This window comes from Diorhabda sublineata, chromosome 8 (assembly GCF_026230105.1).
Source record: "Diorhabda sublineata isolate icDioSubl1.1 chromosome 8, icDioSubl1.1, whole genome shotgun sequence".
Taxonomy (NCBI): Eukaryota; Metazoa; Arthropoda; class Insecta; order Coleoptera; family Chrysomelidae; genus Diorhabda; species Diorhabda sublineata.
The window spans coordinates 24,611,425-24,629,824 of record NC_079481.1 but is presented as its reverse complement, the minus strand read 5'-3'; the positions used below and the strand labels follow the sequence as shown (position 1 = coordinate 24,629,824).

General features: G+C 32.4%; 2 protein-coding genes across 2 annotated transcripts; one reads left to right on the top strand and one right to left on the bottom strand.

The window, feature by feature from the left end:
- Positions 1 to 3,552: 3,552 nt before the first annotated feature.
- On the top strand, positions 3,553 to 7,762 carry LOC130448291 (uncharacterized). The gene is made up of 4 exons (XM_056785577.1): positions 3,553 to 3,629; positions 4,993 to 5,164; positions 6,915 to 7,185; positions 7,605 to 7,762. The coding sequence occupies exons 1-4, from the start codon at positions 3,553 to 3,555 to the stop codon at positions 7,760 to 7,762; spliced, it is 678 nt and encodes a 225-aa protein (XP_056641555.1).
- A 3,751-nt stretch (positions 7,763 to 11,513) lies between these two features.
- LOC130447465 (uncharacterized) lies at positions 11,514 to 14,208 on the bottom strand. The gene is made up of 3 exons (XM_056784296.1): positions 14,085 to 14,208; positions 11,912 to 12,042; positions 11,514 to 11,806 (listed from the first exon to the last, which is right to left on the bottom strand). The coding sequence occupies exons 1-3, from the start codon at positions 14,146 to 14,148 to the stop codon at positions 11,558 to 11,560; spliced, it is 444 nt and encodes a 147-aa protein (XP_056640274.1). The 5' UTR covers positions 14,149 to 14,208; the 3' UTR covers positions 11,514 to 11,557.
- Positions 14,209 to 18,400: the final 4,192 nt, after the last annotated feature.

Here is an 18,400-nt window from a genome sequence, read left to right as displayed (position 1 = left end):
ACCTTCTTTCTTCACTAGGCAATGGTTTTTTTTATTTTGGCATCTCTTGGTCAGCAACATGCGTAGTTTCTTTCTTCAGTAACTCCTTTGCTATACTAATTTGAAAGTCTGTAATCGATATATCCTTTTTAGTTATTCGTTTATAAAGAATTAAAGCATTTACCATTGCTGTACCAAATAGCAGCTAAATAGCAATTTTCCCAGACCACTTCAACGTCCTTCTCAAAGAAGTGTTGTAGCATGAAACTTGATCGGAGAGATCTACAGAAGATTTGCCTTTGTTATAGTCGACTACGGCTTGAGGCTTTATAATCACTCCTGATCGTCTATTAATGCTTACTGTCTCATCAGCTTGCTTTGTAGAAAACATCAAGAGGTCACACTTATCCTTCCATTACAATATTGTTATCCTTTTCCGTTTTGTTTGATCGTAATTTTATGCTCAGCTTTTTTTGTACAACGTCTATCGGCACTGGGGACAGTTTTAGCGGTAAACTTTCCCTCGGGCCCAGAGCGGGCCTATGGACCGCAAACAAAAAACATAATTTTTTCGCACTTTTTTTCTTTATTTTCCATTAGATCCCCCATATAAAGTGTAAAAACAAAACAAAAGTTTGGGCCCATGCAAGTTTATCAATTTCGATTGGGGCTCAACGTGTTAAGACAATTCGACAAAGAGATTTTGTAAATAGTCATGCAAAGAGAAGATCAAATTGAAAAAGGAAAGTAGGTCATTATCAAATATTATTATAGAAATAATTGGTGTAGGGGAAAAAACTACATAAGAAAGATATTTATATCAAAAATGATTGAATTTGTATCAAAAAATGCATTGTTTTCCTTTCTTCCTTTTTGATTACGAAAAAGATTGGAACGAAATAGGGGTGATTGATCTAAAGTACTTGAGTTTGGATATGAGTAGAGACAAAAGCAGTCTTTATAATTGCACGAATTTATTGAAGCATTGCAAATTTTATGTAAAGGAAATAAAAATAACGTAGTGAAGTACCATCGTTAAAAACATAAAGTAGTGCTTGGTAATTCAATTTTTTTATGTGGTAACCATGTCAACAATCCATTAGTTCAGTAAGGAAGCCGTTCAAATCAACAAATTCGAGAACATGGATCAATACTGTTCTATAACCTTTTTTAATTTTATAGTGAAGTTATTTAGTTATTTGATGACTTTACTTAAATATCCAAATTATACAATGTGGTATATATTTATGGAATAAATTTAATTATTTCATTAAAAACCTGAAACAGGTCGATTTTTATTCTTAAATTGACAATTTACAGTAAGAAAATATTATCCCTCTCCAGCACCCCCTCGAAAATTTTAAGTAACAATTGGGAACGTTTGGCACCTTTTTGGAAAGGAATTTTTTAGTCCTCTGTTCAGCAATATAATTTTTTTTTAAATTTGGTGCAATCATAACAAGAAAATTAATTTTTAAGATGTTAAATTTTCAGAATGTCTTTATCACAAAGCTTTACGTAGAATGAAAATAATGATGTTGCATAATATGACAATAACCGAGGCGATTTTGGAATTCTCGTACTACTTGTATGACCTCAAGGGTTATTTTGTCAATTTCTTCCGTTATGCTTACTTTTTGATTAGAAATATTATCTTTTGTATTGAAATATGCTTTCTATTTTAAATAACCCCTTAAAACATTATCGAGAGGAGTCAAATCGGGGATCTAGCCGGCCACTCGATCTTTCCACGTCTTCCAATCCACCTATTGGCAAAACCTCGTTTAAATAATAAAATGCGGTGAAGCCAAGTCTTGTGGATTGTAAATAGATCAATCCATCTATCATTTGAATGATTAACATCAGAAAATAGTCTTCGTAATGTAGGCTCTAAGAAGTTAATCAAAAAATCTAGATAAACCTCACCATTAACTGTGCCCTCGTTGACTTTTTTAGGATATTGAGTATGAGCCTCACACATCCAGTGAGGAGTTTCTCTCCTCCGATATCTACAGTTTTGTTTGTTAACCGTTCCGTTAAAATGAAACGTTGCTTCATCTGAAAAAACTATTTTGTTCATGAACTGCAAATTCATAGAATTCTTGCCTTCTAACAAGATCATCTTCATTTAACTCCTGAACCAAATGAAGGGGGGTATTTTTCTTTATGCAAAACTCTCAAAATAGATTTACACACATCATTGTCTGCAGCAAGATCTTAAGTTGTCTTTTGCGGATTTTTCTCAATCTTTAGTAGTAAATCTATCTTTTTTCATCATTAAATTGAACATTTCTACCTAGTTTTTAAATATTTTTTACATGTCTAGTTTCACGAAACTTTTTCAGAATTTTGCTAACTATCGACTGCGAAACGTGTTTATTATTGAAAATTTCGCGAACTTCCTTTTGAGCTGTTGTTTTATTACTACAACCGTTGTTTAGTAGAACAGATACGAAAATACCTGATTATTTCTAAAGTATATTTTAAAAGACCAGACAATATTGTTTATTATAACGGAAGAAATTAACAAAACAGCCCCTGAGGTCATACAAAATGTTGTACGAGAATTCCAAAATCTCCTCGGTTATTGTCAATAAGGGAATGGTGGTCGTTTTGAAAAATTAATTTATTATCTTCATTCTACGTAAAACTTTGTGATAAAGACATTCTCAAAATTTAAAGTCTTAAAAATTAATTTTCTGTAATGATTCCATCAAATTTAAAAATCTTTATATTGCTGAACAAAAGACTAGAATCCCTTTCCGACAAGGTGCCACACGACTCCCTTTCCTATTTAAAGTTTTCTAGGGGGTGCTAGATGGGGATAATCTTTTCATACTATAAATTGTCAATTTAAGAATAAAAATCGACGTGTTTCAGGTTTTTTCACATAGTACATAATAATTCTAAAATTATTCCATACATATGGACCGCATTGTGTAGTTGTTTATCCTAGTTGTTAGATTTTTAGACAGTATCATACTTGGCTAGTGATTTAACCGTAGTTTAGCAAGTACTTGGTATAGGTTAACATAAATTGTACTTTCAATGTACGTGACAGTGATGAAGAGTATCATTATCATATCATATCCTATCAAATATCATATATAATATATATCATTCTTATATTATAAATTGAAGATACCTCATCCTTTTTATAGTTATAAAAAGTTGAAAATGACCATAAAAAATGGCTCACCTTAGTATTGCAAATAACACCTACATAGATTGGAATATTTCAACGTTTTCAAATCTTTAATAATTATTATGAATGATATTATACTTGTTTTTTAGACCCTGCTTTCATTATATATTTCAAGGAAAATCCCTATTTAATATATATAATTTTAAATTGTAAAAATCGTGGTTGTGTTCACTGTCAATGTGACAATTATTGTAATGAAATGGATTATTGGACTATTCTTTTAAGGTTGGCGCAAAATTTTGCAGTTTATGCTATTCTAAGAGTTACTTTTAAATTAATTTGGCCGTATTTATCGACTGCTAAAAATTTAGTGATGAAAAATACAAAAGTGAAGTAATTAATATCGTAAATTCCAAATTTAAGTGAAAATGGCGGATTCGGAAACGTTTTTAACTAGCAATAGACGAGACTACAAATGGCCATATCCAAAGCCAATGGTTTCTAGGTATGATAATTATCAATTTAATGAAGATTAATATTTAATTAATATCTTAATACATCTATCTAAGACTAGCATTTGAATACAGAAATTTAGTATAATTTCCTCTTATTACTTCAGATTTATTTCTCAATCGAATGGCATACAACCTTTCAAAATATGAGCAATTAGAATTTACAAGGAAAAATGTAATTTTCTTAGAAATCATATTGACATTCTAAGTCAAAAACCACTGTAAAAATGAATATAAAAGTTATTTCGATAGCGAGATTTTTAAATATTTGTAAGCTAAGCTACTAAGAATTATTAACTGAATAAATTATATTTTTTTACACAAAATTGAATTTTTAATACTAATGTCTCAAGCAAAATTTATTCAGAACTTCATACTTTCTGAGGTTTTTATGGCTTCTTCAAATATTATAATCCTTCCAGTAAATATAGTAAGAATAACTCTACAAAGTACATCGATCAGTATTAACCTTTGGTTTTCTTGGATATGACAATAATAAGAAGGACCAGCGGGATGTAGAAAAATTACATTTAGTTGCAATCAGCTCTTCTTATCCAACACATATACCAACCACCACATTCAGTCATATACAGTAGTTATATAACCACAAACTAGTAGTTTTTTGCGGTGTTCTCCTAATAGTGACTGCTGGGTTGAAACAGTTTTTCAAAAATTTTCTTGACTTATCGTTTCAATATCGTATGGAGAAAGTGAAATTCATTCCAGATACATTGTCAACTGCCCATTCATAAAATTAGGTAGGTGTTAGCATTTGTCGTATTGTGAATGTTTTAGGCTTGCTCTTACAACAAGTGTCTTCAATTAGTCCCCTTCTCCATTACTTTTCTTCGGTTAGTAGCCGAAGAATCCCATTCTGCTTCTAAAATCTCTGTTTGGCAATGAATTTAACAAGTTTTGTTAGTGTATGCACAGAAGCGATGTTATACTTTATGTATGGTAAAAGTACAAAAAAGAGAATTTTTTTCAACACTCTGTTCATAACAATTATAATTGTGTTGTATATCAGAGAAAAGAAAAACTTAAAACTCTCATTTGCGAAAGAAGTTTGTTTTTTTTTGAATTTTCTCAATTTCTACACAGCGATAATTATAAAGGTTTTAAATAGTTGCAAGAAATTGGTATTGGTATTTTATTCTCTGTGAGCAATCTCCATGAATTTCAACAAAGTATGAATAGTCAGGTTTACACTTCGAGTTCATTTGATATGTGTAGGAATATATCCCACTGTGTAGCTACTTTTCCTTTAAACAAGACATGTGAAATATGTGTAATAACTTCTGAAATTGTTTAATACAAAGTAAACTTTTATTACAAAAAAAATAATCTCATTTTTAGACCTTCTGAACCTCCAGCACGCGCCAAACCTAACAATGATTACGTGGCTACACTAGTAGAACCTTATTGTCACTGTGATTTCCATCTATACGAACCAGAAATGGGAAGGTACAAAAAACTGGCTCAAAAAGAAATGCAGCTTTACAAGGAACTAGAAGAACTCAGTAAGAAGGTGCGAAAAAAATTGTTTCTTAGGTTACATATTTTGGATAACAAAATTATCGAAATATTGAATGTTGTCGATAGCTTATACTATAGGTACACTTGAAATTAGCAAAGGCAAACGTCCCAATCAGGCACTTTGTCCTGAACCTTTGGATATCACTATGCAAATTGTGAGGCTTGCCCAAGTGTTCGAACCTTGCACGTGTGAGTGCTGAGCATTCACTATAACGTGATCTGCAGATTCCTCCCCTTCCATGCACCAGCGTCATTCTTGCTCATCCGTAAAGCCCATAAAGAGAGGATGGCCATGTCAATTTAAATGGCCAGACACCAGTCGAATTTCATCCAAATTTAAGTGGAGCAGATGACGGGTGAAAGAGGCATCTATGAGTGCACAAATTTTACAAGTGAAAAGGGGTTTACCGACAAACTTCGGTTTAAATGTTACCAGTGATCAGGGGGTAGTTTAAACGTCAATTCAATGTGAAACGGAGGATCCGAACCTAGTTTTTTCAAATTTTCCACATTTTTACGATATTATAGAGGGGTTTTGGTGAAATGATTGAAATTTTGCTCTTCTTATTTGATGAACTCGACGATAATGATGAAGAAATTATCAATATTTTCGAAGCGCCGAAAAAACAAAAAGTTATTTGATCTAGAGCAAATCTTTAAATTGTACCACTCATTTTTTAAATTTGTTTTGCTTCTATCGAAAACATTTCACTATGCTTCTTCATAACCAAAGGCACCACTTCATTGTTAGAGAAATTACAATTGCAAATTGTTCATTTTTGTTTATATAACTTTTTTAATCAATTCAGCTTTAATACGAAAATTTTAATCATATTTCCGCGCTATTGACAACTGGCAAAAAAATGTCTGCGTAACTGTGACCTTATTATTTGCTTAAACTAGCATTAAACCATATTGTAAACATGATATTACAGAAAAATGCAATTCCTAAAATCTATAGTTAGTTATTCTGTTTTAAATCATGGAATTAAAGCTACTTACAACTAAATTAAAGTCTTGCAGACATCATCTTTTAAGTTTATTTCGATATGTTAATATTTTCAAAATTGTCGCTTATGGTAAATTGTAAGATTGTGTAATTAACCAAATTTTTATTGCCATTTAACAGTAAGTTCTATTTTGCATTCATATCATATATTATAAATTTCATAACAATTTTTTGTAAAATCAAAAGCTCACGATTTATTAGTAACAAAATATTGTAAGGTACCTTTCACTATTATATAGTATATATAGAATCATGACAATCTTTATAGTTTAATGATATTCATAAACGGTACAAAATTCAATAAAAGAGCCCATTATCACTAAATAATCGACAAATTCAACTATAACTATTGATTGAACAACTTCGATACCTTTCAAAAACAATACTGGTTGAAACCTCTGGGTAACATTGCTATATTTTTATGAAAATTATTTTTTTCTATTTATTTATCTTGTAGGGAGCTTCACCCCTCAAAATTATCGATTGAAAAGTTGAAACGGTAGTCAATAATGTGGGCTGAAAATTAAATTAATATTTCATACGTTTTTAATAAATTTGAATTATATAGGTAATTTAACAAGCAATCGATTGGTTCTATTTTGGCTATTCAACACATTTTAAAAACCAAAAGATGCATTTGTAAACTCATATTAAGTACGATTGTGGAATTTATTATTGATCATTTCATTTCTCCGTTGAATTTACTTATAACTACAATTAATTTTTCTTGTAGATGGCAATATTATCCAGCGATATCCTTGACCATCCTTGTGACAATGATGATGAAAAAATGGAGACTATCTATCAAACAGATTTTATTAAAAAAGGCTTACCTGTTACTGCATATAAAAAACTGATGGCAGCTATCGATTCTCCAGTAGGAATTCCAGTTAAAGGAGAAGTTATAGGATTGGGTCGCGGACAGAGAGATCCTACTAAATTCAGGACCAGTACCTTCCCTAAACCGTTTGTAGATGTTTGTCCACAAATCAGTTTCCAAAGAAGTGAGTATAACTTTTCTTCCCCAATTTTCTCCTGTCGATTCTGTCGATTCGAATTAAAATAACTTCTACCTTTATTCTTATTTATTCTTTTCATGAAAATCATTCTTTTTCCAAAAAACTAATTGCTTCATAAATGGTTCAAAGTTTCCTTATGAGTACAAGGTTCTTATAATTCATTCAATCTACATATTTTCCGCAGAATTAGAAATACTATCAACCAAATAGAGCTTATAACTCAATTTTTTAACTCTCATAACCTCTTTGATGCCCTTTTATGGTAGATATGCAGATTCACTATTATAGAGGTATTAAAACATGACTCTACTATTTCTTGGTAATATTCCATAAATAAATTTAACTCTTTCATGTGCCGGATATGAAATGACCATATTAATATTTTAAATCTTTTATTTTTCTAGCACCAACAGCAATAGATGAGTGGTTTGTACACAGAACGGGTAACAGCGAGTACTATGATACTATTAACAATATGGGTGTTAATATTATGAGGTCTCGTCAACAGTATACTAAACCTCTGCTTACAAGTAGAGGCAAAGAAGACGACCCTTGTCGCTAAGTACCATAAATATTCTCATTGATTTATTAAGAAATAAAACAAATATTTTTTTGGTTTCAATGATTTCTTATTATATATTAACACTGTTTATATTAACACTATAATTTCTTCTTTTGCATAGTTTTAATAAAGAATAATTCGCAGTCTGCCTGAGCTATAGCGGACTAGGTGCTTTATCCTAGGTTAGCTTAGATTAACAGAGTGACCTTCACTTTTCAGCCGAGATCCACTCGGAGGCCTTAGGCCCATTGTGATGCCCTTGCTGACTTTTCAGTCAGCACCATTTCACTTCCCTTGCCCTCTTCCCAAGTTTTTGCAGTTTGCAATGAAGTAATTCAGGTCCTTAACACCCAGCTCCACTGATTCTTCCAGACATTCCAATATTTCATTACCCATGCATTGTAGTCGTTTCGACGCCAATGCTGTGCAGTGACAATAGGTGTTCTATTGTCTCTTCCTCTTAACTGCATTCTGCAGAGATCGTCGGTTCTGATACCCATTTTCCTGAGTCTAGAGCCTACTGTGCAGTGACCAGTAATCACTGCTACGACCCTTCGGATCGAGGCTTTCCCATAGCCTAGCAGTTCTGTTGTCTTCTTCTTCTGTAGCACCGGCCACAAGGAGCGTGAGATGGCACAGTCATCTCGATTACTCCATCTCTTGCCGTGCTCTCCCTCTTAATGTTCTATCTATCGTGTCTCTCAACAATTTGATCGGTGTTAGTGGCAAGCCCACCGCTTCGTCCCCGCTCCTGGTGGTTCCCAATTTGGCTAGCTTGTCTGCCATTTGATTCCTTCTATATTGCTGTGTCCAGGTATCCAGCAGAGTCTAGCCTTTCGGTCACGAATCCATGACAGGGCTTCGCGACAGCTCAGCACTGACCTACATCTCACTACCGTAGACGATAGTGATCTCAGAGCCGCTTGGCTATCCGTGTAGATTGTGATGTCACGCACCGTTTCATTTCTGCATCGGATTAGTTCCGCGGCTCGTTCTATTGCCCGCAGCTCGGCCTACAGTATGTTGTAGTCATTTCTAAGCCTCAAGGATTCCCTTATTCCCAGAACCTCAGAGTAAACTTCCGCTCCCGTCTATTCGTCCTTTACGGACCATGCTTTATCCTAGTGCAAGAAAATACTTTGAAGCAACTTTCCCGGTGCTTTTTCTTTTATAGCCTCACGTAATTTTGGATCTGAATGGGCACTTGTAGTTGTGGTTCCTTTTTGGGAGAAGTCTATTGATTCAATGTGCCAAATTATAATTAGCATGACCTTCTTCAAGATGTATTCAGAATACTCGAAAACTGTCATATAGATCAAAAGACAATAGAAATGATAAAAACAATATACAAAACTAATAAGAAGGTGATCGTGTTAAACAAAAATGTGTTATGCCCACTACTTTTTAAATAGTAATAAATGAAACAACAAAAAGAGCAAAGTGAGATGAAAATTTATAATATAGAGACTTAAACGATGGAGCCAATATAAAGAACGGAATTAATATTCGTAGATTTGGTATTGGTAACGAGATCGAAAGAAGATGTACGACATAACCTACAAATATTTAAAACGAAAATAAATTGAATATGGAATTATATACAAATACGAGAATTGCTAACACTCAATAAGTCGTGTGACTAACTAATAAAAACACATTTTTGTGTCAAAAATCGATTTTATTCATTAATGTAATCTTCGAAATCATTCCAACGCTTCTCTAACTGCTCGATGCCGTGCTTGTAGAAGAATTTGTATTTAGCCTCCAAATAGACTTCAGTTTCAGTAATTGCTTCATCATTTGAGCTAAATTTCTTACCAGCGAGCATTTTTTGAGATTAGTGAATAGCCAATAGTCACTGGGGGCCATATGGTGAATGGGGAAGCAATTCAAACTGTAATTCGTTCAATTTAATCATCGTTGCCAACGACTTGTGAATTGGTGCATTGTCTTGGTGAAACAGTGGTTTTTCTTCGATATATGATGCCGATTTTTCTTGATTTTTGCATTAAAACGATCTAACAGCTCTATGTAGTATTAGATATTAATGTCTTAACTTTCACTTTTGGAGATAGTCGATGAACAATATTCAATGCGCATTCCAAAATACCGAAGCCATAATCTTCCCAGCTAAATGTTGTGCTTTTGGACACTTTGGACGTAGTTCACCGGCTTTAGTCTACTCAGATGATGATAGTTTCTATTCCGAAGTGAAGTGATGGATACATGTATTATCCATTGTCGCATATTGATGCAAAAAATCTGATTTATTACTTGTAAACATGGTCAAACACTGCTCTGAATCATCAACACGTTGTGGTTTTTGATCAACTGCGACTAAACGAACGCAGCACCCACTTTTAAAATAGCTTTCTCATGGTCAAATGCTTGTAAACACAATGTTTTCTGATATCTTTACGGCCTGGGCTATCTCACGAAATTTTAATTTACGATTAGATGTAACCAATTTGTTGACTTTTTTTGGAGTAACCACCTCAATTAGATGACCATCACGTTCACTAGCATCGTTGTTTATACGACCACATTTAAATTCAGCAAACCAATAACAAATAATTCTCTTCGATGGAGCAGAATCCAGTTAATACTTTTGAGGCCATTGCTGAGCTAGTGGAGTATTTTGTTCATCGTGAAGCAATGATAAATTAAGACACGCTTAAATGGCTGTCACTTTTTTAGTCTTTTGAAAATTGGTACTTCATAAACGTCATTTGGATTTGACAATGGCAACGACATCTGTGTGTCGGTAATATGACTTATTAGGTGATGTAGGTAGTATTTAAGTTTTGAGGTATGGCAACATTGATGTGAATATGTAAAATCTAACACTGCCATCATAAAGTTTGACATTTTCAATGATGGACGTACTCAGAACATGTTGTAATAAGAGTGCTATTTGAGTTGTTTACAGATACTTGAAAAATTCAACTTTGTCAAAAAATTGTTTAGGTACCAATGAACTCGCTTCGACTTTTTGTGATAAAGCACCATCTTGAACCACGCACCGTATTACGCTGATTTTCTAAATTTAAACGTGGTCGCACTTGTTTGATTTTGTTTTAATTTTAGTTTAATTTTTATTTAGAAATTCATTCTACTCTACGCCTCTGGCAGTCTCTCTTTTTTCGTTACTTGTCGTTTTTATGTAGCGATACGAGAACGAGTATGTGTATTATATAGACCGAAGTAAGAACGTTTTTGGTTCTAATAAAAGAAGCTTTGCTTCCAGAAAATAAATGGGACTTTGTTTCATTTAAAATAAATAGAAAATTTAAATACAAAATAAAATTATACAGTCCACTTCATTCAATACAACAGCACTTTGCTACAGGATGAATTTTGTGATGGTCGTCTGAATTCGTTTTCATAAGACCGGATTCTGATACTGGAACTGTATAGAATTACGTATAAATGTTAAAATTTTTATTTCCTTGGCGAGCGTTACATATAAATCTATAAAGAATCAAATCAATTACACCCTTTCTGGAAATCATTAAAAATGTACTGAGACAGTTGTTTTTAAAATAACAAAACAAAAAGCCCACGTTTGTAGCTTTAGATTTCACCGCGTTGTATCAAACCGTCATCATATCAATATCAACTATGAAACAAATGTCAAATCATTGGATATATACAAGGTGTTTTTAGTTTGACATATTAATATTACAGATTCAATCAGCTTTTTCAAAAATAATCAAGATCGCTCTTCAATAATAAAAGACGCTACTTATAATTTTAGGTTAAGCTAAATTATTTTATTTGATATGTTATAATCATTTAAACCAAAACCAATGTTACAAATCTATTCACATTTATATCGTAACTGTCTATTTCGCTTCTAACACAGATATCTGCCCTATTATAACCAGTACCTGTTAACTCATAAGAGGTATCGCGAACTTCCAAAAGAATTCGGTGACCAAAATGTTCGTTCAATTCAGGTATGCATACTCTTGTTCCATATGGAATAGAAAGTTTTTCGTCCATTGCAAGCGTTACAAAGTCAGCTCTATTGTCTATATAATCCTAAAAATTATACATAATTCGACGATTTTACTTCTGTGGAACACCATTTCTAAACAAGTTTTGAAAAAGTAGTCAATCATCTCTAGTATACTAATAAAACCTCACCTGTAAAGTTCTTAATTTTTTCCCCTTCAAATCCTGATATCCGTTCTCTTGATCAGAGTTAGTATAATCAGGATAATATGCCGTTAGTGTTACATTTTTGAAAGTTTTTCCTTTGCATTTCAGAGTTATTTCTAAAAATAATTATCCATTTCTTATAAATAGCAAATAAAAACTATTTTGTCATAAATAAAGGAGCGATATCGTTTTGATTTTAAATATAGTAACTATTGATAATATACATATATTGATACTATAAAGTGTGTTCCGGGACTTTATGCAAAAAATTCGAAAGTGCTATATGCCGTGAAAATAATGCTGTGACATGAACAATTTTTCTAATACGAGTTATAGGCATTTAAAGTTGCGAAATCAGAACATATATTTAAGTATATTTTCTAAATTATACATTCGAAGCTCCGTCTCGCCAGCAACGCCAGTCGAGAAATTGCATTTAGAAAATACCAAAATTAGGTGCTAATTAGGTGTCAAGCTCTAAAATCAGGTGCTCTGTAATTTTTACATTAACGGAATGCTGTGCTAGGTAAACGTGATGCTAGCAACGTAATGAAAAAAATTACAATACGTCCAGGGGATTATTTTTTATCTTCGAAGCTGTTAGAGAATGTGGTGCTCACAAGTCAGTCGAGAAATATCATTTCTACAGTGGCTGGAGACCTGGAAACCACCATGCCTGATGTACTAAGTCCTATTAGGTTTTGTCCATTTTAAAAAGTGCTAATTAGGTGCTCACTAAATAATCGGAAAACAGTCAAGAAATATAATTTCTATATTGTTTGGAAACCTTACAACCACTACACCTGATGTACTAAGTTCTAGTAGAAATTTTTAACTGCTAAAACTGACTGGAAACATCTTACTAGGATTTAGTACATCATGCATTGTGGTCTTTAGGTCTCCAAACACTGTAGAAATAATATTTCTCGACTTTCTTCTAATTATTTTGTGAGTACTTAATTAGCACCTCAATCTCTAATAGGTTCGAAGAGAAAAAATCATACCCTGGACTTAACTCATGGCGGCTCTATGGCTTTTATCACCCATAAATTGCAATGTTTTCTTTTTTCTGTTCAAGCACTTAAATATTTAGCATTTTGCATTTAGCTATCTAAAGATAGCAAAAATGAATTTTTCAATCGATGTTTTAAAAAAAAGATATTCTTTGTATAACCATAAAATGTATGGTTTAGAAAATACGTAGATTTTTAGATCGTTGTACATGCCAAGGAAACCGTTCGTCATAAAGAGACATTCTGAAAAAAATTATCATAAATTGTAATTATTTATTGAAAATACTTTCAGAAGGTATTAAAATTTTCCAGTAGTAACATTTGTTGCAAAAATTCTGTTTACTGATGAAGGTGGTTTCACACGAGACGATTGTATTAATTGGTATAATTCATATTTATTGGCAGATGAAAATCCTCACGGTACAAATTAAGATGGATCTTTCCTTCCCCTTTCCAAAATATCACCCTTAGTGGCTAAAATTGAGTTTTATATATTTTTTAAGCCTTCAATAATGTTAGAAATTCTTTAATTTTCGTGCACTTGCAAAGGACAAACTAAGGGTATTCTTTCAATATTTCTGTTACATTATAAAGGGGTGTAATTAGTAAGCCTCACTTCATTTAGTATCAAATATTTTCTGAGATGACGTTTCATGAAATTTTATTTTATTTAATAAATATTTTTAAGAAAACAAGGATTTCAAGTTATAATTTTATTTCATGAAACTTTATCTTGAAAAAAGTAAGGGTTGCTGATTTCACCACCGTATAATGTAACAAGAATATTGAAAAAATACACTTAGTTAGTCCTTTTCGAGTACACAAACATTACAGAATTTCAAGTTTCTACACTCACCGAAAAAAAAAATAAAACTCAATTTTAGTCACCACCTTTTAGGGGTGATATCTCGAAAAGGTGAGGGATGAGAAAATTTTGTTATAGGAAAGGCCCATCTCAATTTCATACGAGCAATTAGCTCCTGAATTTTGTCGCATGAATTTAGAAACCTGTATATAAATGTTCAATTAATTTGAAAAATTTCTTATTAAATTGTTTTATATTGTATTTAACAGTTTATAATAAGATCCTAATTTAATATAAAACCCAACCCAATATACTACTCTAATATAAAACAAAAAATTACCATTTTCGAAAATTGCTGATATACCACAAACAAGGTATATAAAAAAACACCAAACCAAATACATGTTTAGATTAGAATGCCGATGTTATTTCTTAAAAAAAGCAAACGATAAAACTGCTTAACAGACATTTTTTATAATAAGGCTAACATTATTACCAAATAAAAAATGAAACAATTACATTAGCGTACGTATTTATAGTATTTTTTACAAAAGATAAATCATAAACATCCTTATTTTATTCAAATTTATTTCTTAATGATTATGACACAAGATTGGTATTTTGTCATTAATACTGAATTCAATAAACAATCTATTTCCTCCATATATTGTAAATTTAACCCAATAAGTACTAGTAGTTAACTTTCAACAAACAAATCAATAAAAATGAAATTAATTGACAATTCAAAACAGACTATGATTAAAAATCACAAATATGCTTGCGTCAATTATACGAGGACTACGCTTTCTTACATTGCCTCTGAAGTTTCTCGAATGATATAACAGTGAGGGAAACGGTTTCTAAAAGAATATTGCTACTGGAAACGAGATTGGAGTACTGAACGATATTCCAGAGACCAAATAACAATCAAAGCAATATCTTCCGACACACCCCAAAAACTGTGAATTTGACTATGAAAACAATGTTTTCATAAATCTTGTTTGTTTCATGGTACGTTGAAAAATATTGGCGTAAGTCTATCGTAAAACCCTAGATCACCTCCGGAGAGCGCCGAAAAACAAACAAAAAGGCATGCTCTCATCTCCCGTTCTGATCCATGAAAATGTACGGCCGCTTTGTACCAATGTGACAAAAGAAGTTCCTCAAAATTTTGGAAACAGTCCTGATCTAATAGTATTATTTATTTCGAGAATTGGTGGCGTGGTTAAATGCTTGAATACCAACGAAGAGCTCCAAAACGCTGTAAGGACCTACTTATGTTTTCCAGCACACTTCTATGCATTGGGTATAAGAAAACTAGTCTCTCATTAGCACAAATGCCTTAACCGAGTGGCGACTCTGTTAAAAAATAAGTATCACTATACAAATCTTTGTTGAAAAAATCATCTTGATGTCTTTCCACGTCCTTTACATATATCAGAAGTAAAAAATAATCGTATAAAGCTTGTTATATCCAAGGAAGCTAATTATCTAATTTTACCATCCGTGAAATGGTTGATATGAATCTGATTGCTTGTATGGTTTTGTTAAAAATCAGATTATCTATATCTATAACCATTTATTCCAAAAATCCATGATTAACTGAAATTAAGGTTCACATCTTGAAAATTTCAATGTTTATCTAAATTCGACTGTCAATTTCTGTAGTGCACTGATTTTATGACGAATCCGAAGCCCTAGGATATTCTTTCAAGATTTTTATAGAAATTCGAGAATATTCCCTAACCACTTAATCATGTTAGCATAGGCCAAATTAACAGAAAAAAAGAATAACCTAACTGAATGAACAAACTATCTGACGACGTCACTGCATGAATAAAGATATAGAAAATAAGAAAATTATAGAACACCATCAAAATAACTTACCATTTGAATTTTTGGTTTAAATTTTCACGCGAGGAATTGTAAATTCTCATTTTTTCTCTGGTGTCGTATTGTGGAAGGTATTTCCACACCAACAATCATGCCTGGGGTTTGAAATAATTCTCTTATGAACTTTGAAAGTAATCATATACATAAATGAAGTGATGATGAACCACTGTTCTCGTTGGTGGAAAATTTTATAACTTCATAGGTTTATTGAGGTTTGTTGACTTAATGAATTGAGTGAACTGAAATTAACCCTACAGTTCTTAGAACTTTTCTCCTTAAAATACTAGATGCTTCTAACTTACCTAATGTTTTAATAGAAGTTCTTTACGTTTTAAACGTCTTGTAATTGTGAAGAAATGATGATGAGAATATTCATCAAAGCTTCTTGGACAAGAAGAAGAGAAGAAACATAAACTTAAGGAGAATAATTGGCTGCAGAAACCTAGAATCGGCGAAAATAGATGAATTAGTACATACAGAATATATAGTAACAGTAGCATATACATTTGACGGAATGGAAGAAAAAGTAGATACATGTATAAAGACCATAGAAGAGCTGAGAATGGAAATAAATATCAAAAATTGCAAAAGAACGGTGGAAAAGGAAAAAAAGGACATGAGAAAGAACTAAGAATTGAAGAATAAATAATAGATGAAGTGAAGTGGAAAACGGACATAGAAATTGAGAATAAAGTGAGAAAAGTCAATCAAATATGCTATTCTCTAAGTAATAAAATAATCGGGAAGAAAAAATAAGCGAAGATATAAAAATGCAGGTATACAACTCGGTAACAATACCTACCTTAATATATGAAAATTTGAAATATTTATAAAACCAGTAGGTACGATATAGAACAGTTCAAAACAATCGTTCTCGTTTTGAGAAAGTTCGTTAGGGTCTAAATTGTGTCGAGAAAGCCTTTATTGAGAAATTTTATAAATATATATTATATCTATTTATTTTGAAACTTACTTCCAATACACACTGAGCTATTAAAAAGAAACTAAAGTATGAAGCGGCCTAAGGCACCTAGTTATCAACTGATTGGTGAAATGTCTACACACACTGTAGACTCAATTGTGTCCGAACCTTGAGTAACTCAAGAGTAAACAATAGTTGCCTTTTTTTAATAAATAATTGTATTAAAACAATATATTCATCTACTAATTTCGAGTGCCAGGAACTTTTCTACATCCTCGTTTTAGTTTAACTATGAAAAAACTAAATTAGCTCACGTCGAATCAAACAATCCAGTCCAAAATTTTTATTTGAAAATCAAAACTATCATATTCGTCCATCCTTGAAATATGCTCGCACATTTGGAGTCCGGACGCAATACCGGCATACCCTGAAGATGCTCGACTCAATACAGAGGAAAGCAAGTCGAGAGGCGATTAAGAATTGACCATAAAATTGGACAACTTAGAGCAATTCGAAGCCCAATTTTGCCATCGATTTGTGACACGAAGCTTTGCCTTAATAGAAAAGCACTTTCTTCCTCTTAAATTGGGGCCGCTTCTTCGCGATTTCTTCCTTCAAACATTCCAGTAACGCCATGTCATAGTTTTTTCTTTCTAATGGATATTATACTTGAAATGCTAATGCTATTACCTTGCTAGTTGACATTGTTTATTTCCACGCTTTGGATGCCGTTCATTACGTAAAATTCAGATTTATTATGACACTGCACGGAATCATTGATTGGTTGATGGTTTTGGTCGTTTGTGTATTGATGCATTGATTTAGCCAAGGCACCTTCACAAAAACTTGGAGCCTTCTTTAAAACGAAAATGCTATATACTCCGCAACAGCTTCTAGTCCTCTACAGGGCCCAGATTCGTCCATTTTTGAAATATTTCTTGCACATGTGGAGCTCGAGTCCCAAGCATACCCTGAAGATTCTCGACTCAATACAGAAGAGAGCAGTTCGACTTAGGCGATCCAGAGTTGACTCTGTTTCACAGATACTACCACGGCAGATGCTCTTCTGAGCTGTCCAAAATCTAGAGCAGTATTTACAAGATCCACTCGAACGGCAGACGTGGCTCAAGGGCACCAAGTTTGCCTGCAGATATCCATAACGTCAAATTATCGGGACTCCTTTCTTTGAAGAAGTGTAAGCCTGTGGAATCAGCTTCCAAAGAACAGCTTTCCCGAACACTACAACATACAGAAGTTCAAGATCAATACACATTCGATCTAAGAGTGTAATATGTTCACCCTAATATGTTCAAATACAAATTATGTTACTCATTGCAAACTGGTGAGTGATTTGAGCCAGAAATAATTTTCTTTTGAGTTAATCCGTGTGCATTCGGCAATAGTGTAATGTATCAATAATCATGTCAATCAATCGTACATAATAATTTCATTAAAATTGTACTAAATTAAATATTACTCATTATTTTCTAATGCTATTAAAACTGATCATAATCAACCATAATCTAAGTTTCACTGCAATTGCTTTAAAATTTGGGAATACTTTGTATTCAAAGAAGCTTCTTTTCGCTAAATTGCTTCTTAAACTGTTATTTTACTCTTAAAACCTTAATCAATAGCCTACTAAAATATATTAATTGAAAGCGCTGCTCACAATTAGTAAGTTTAACAGACGGATTAAAAATAATGAAAGGGGAACATTTTAATCTACAAGTAAGTTTATAACTATGAAATTCATCAATAAATCACTTAAAACATTTTAATTTCACCTCTCAAGTACATGATATTAATTAAATGCGGCACGAAAGCACGAAAGTAGAAAC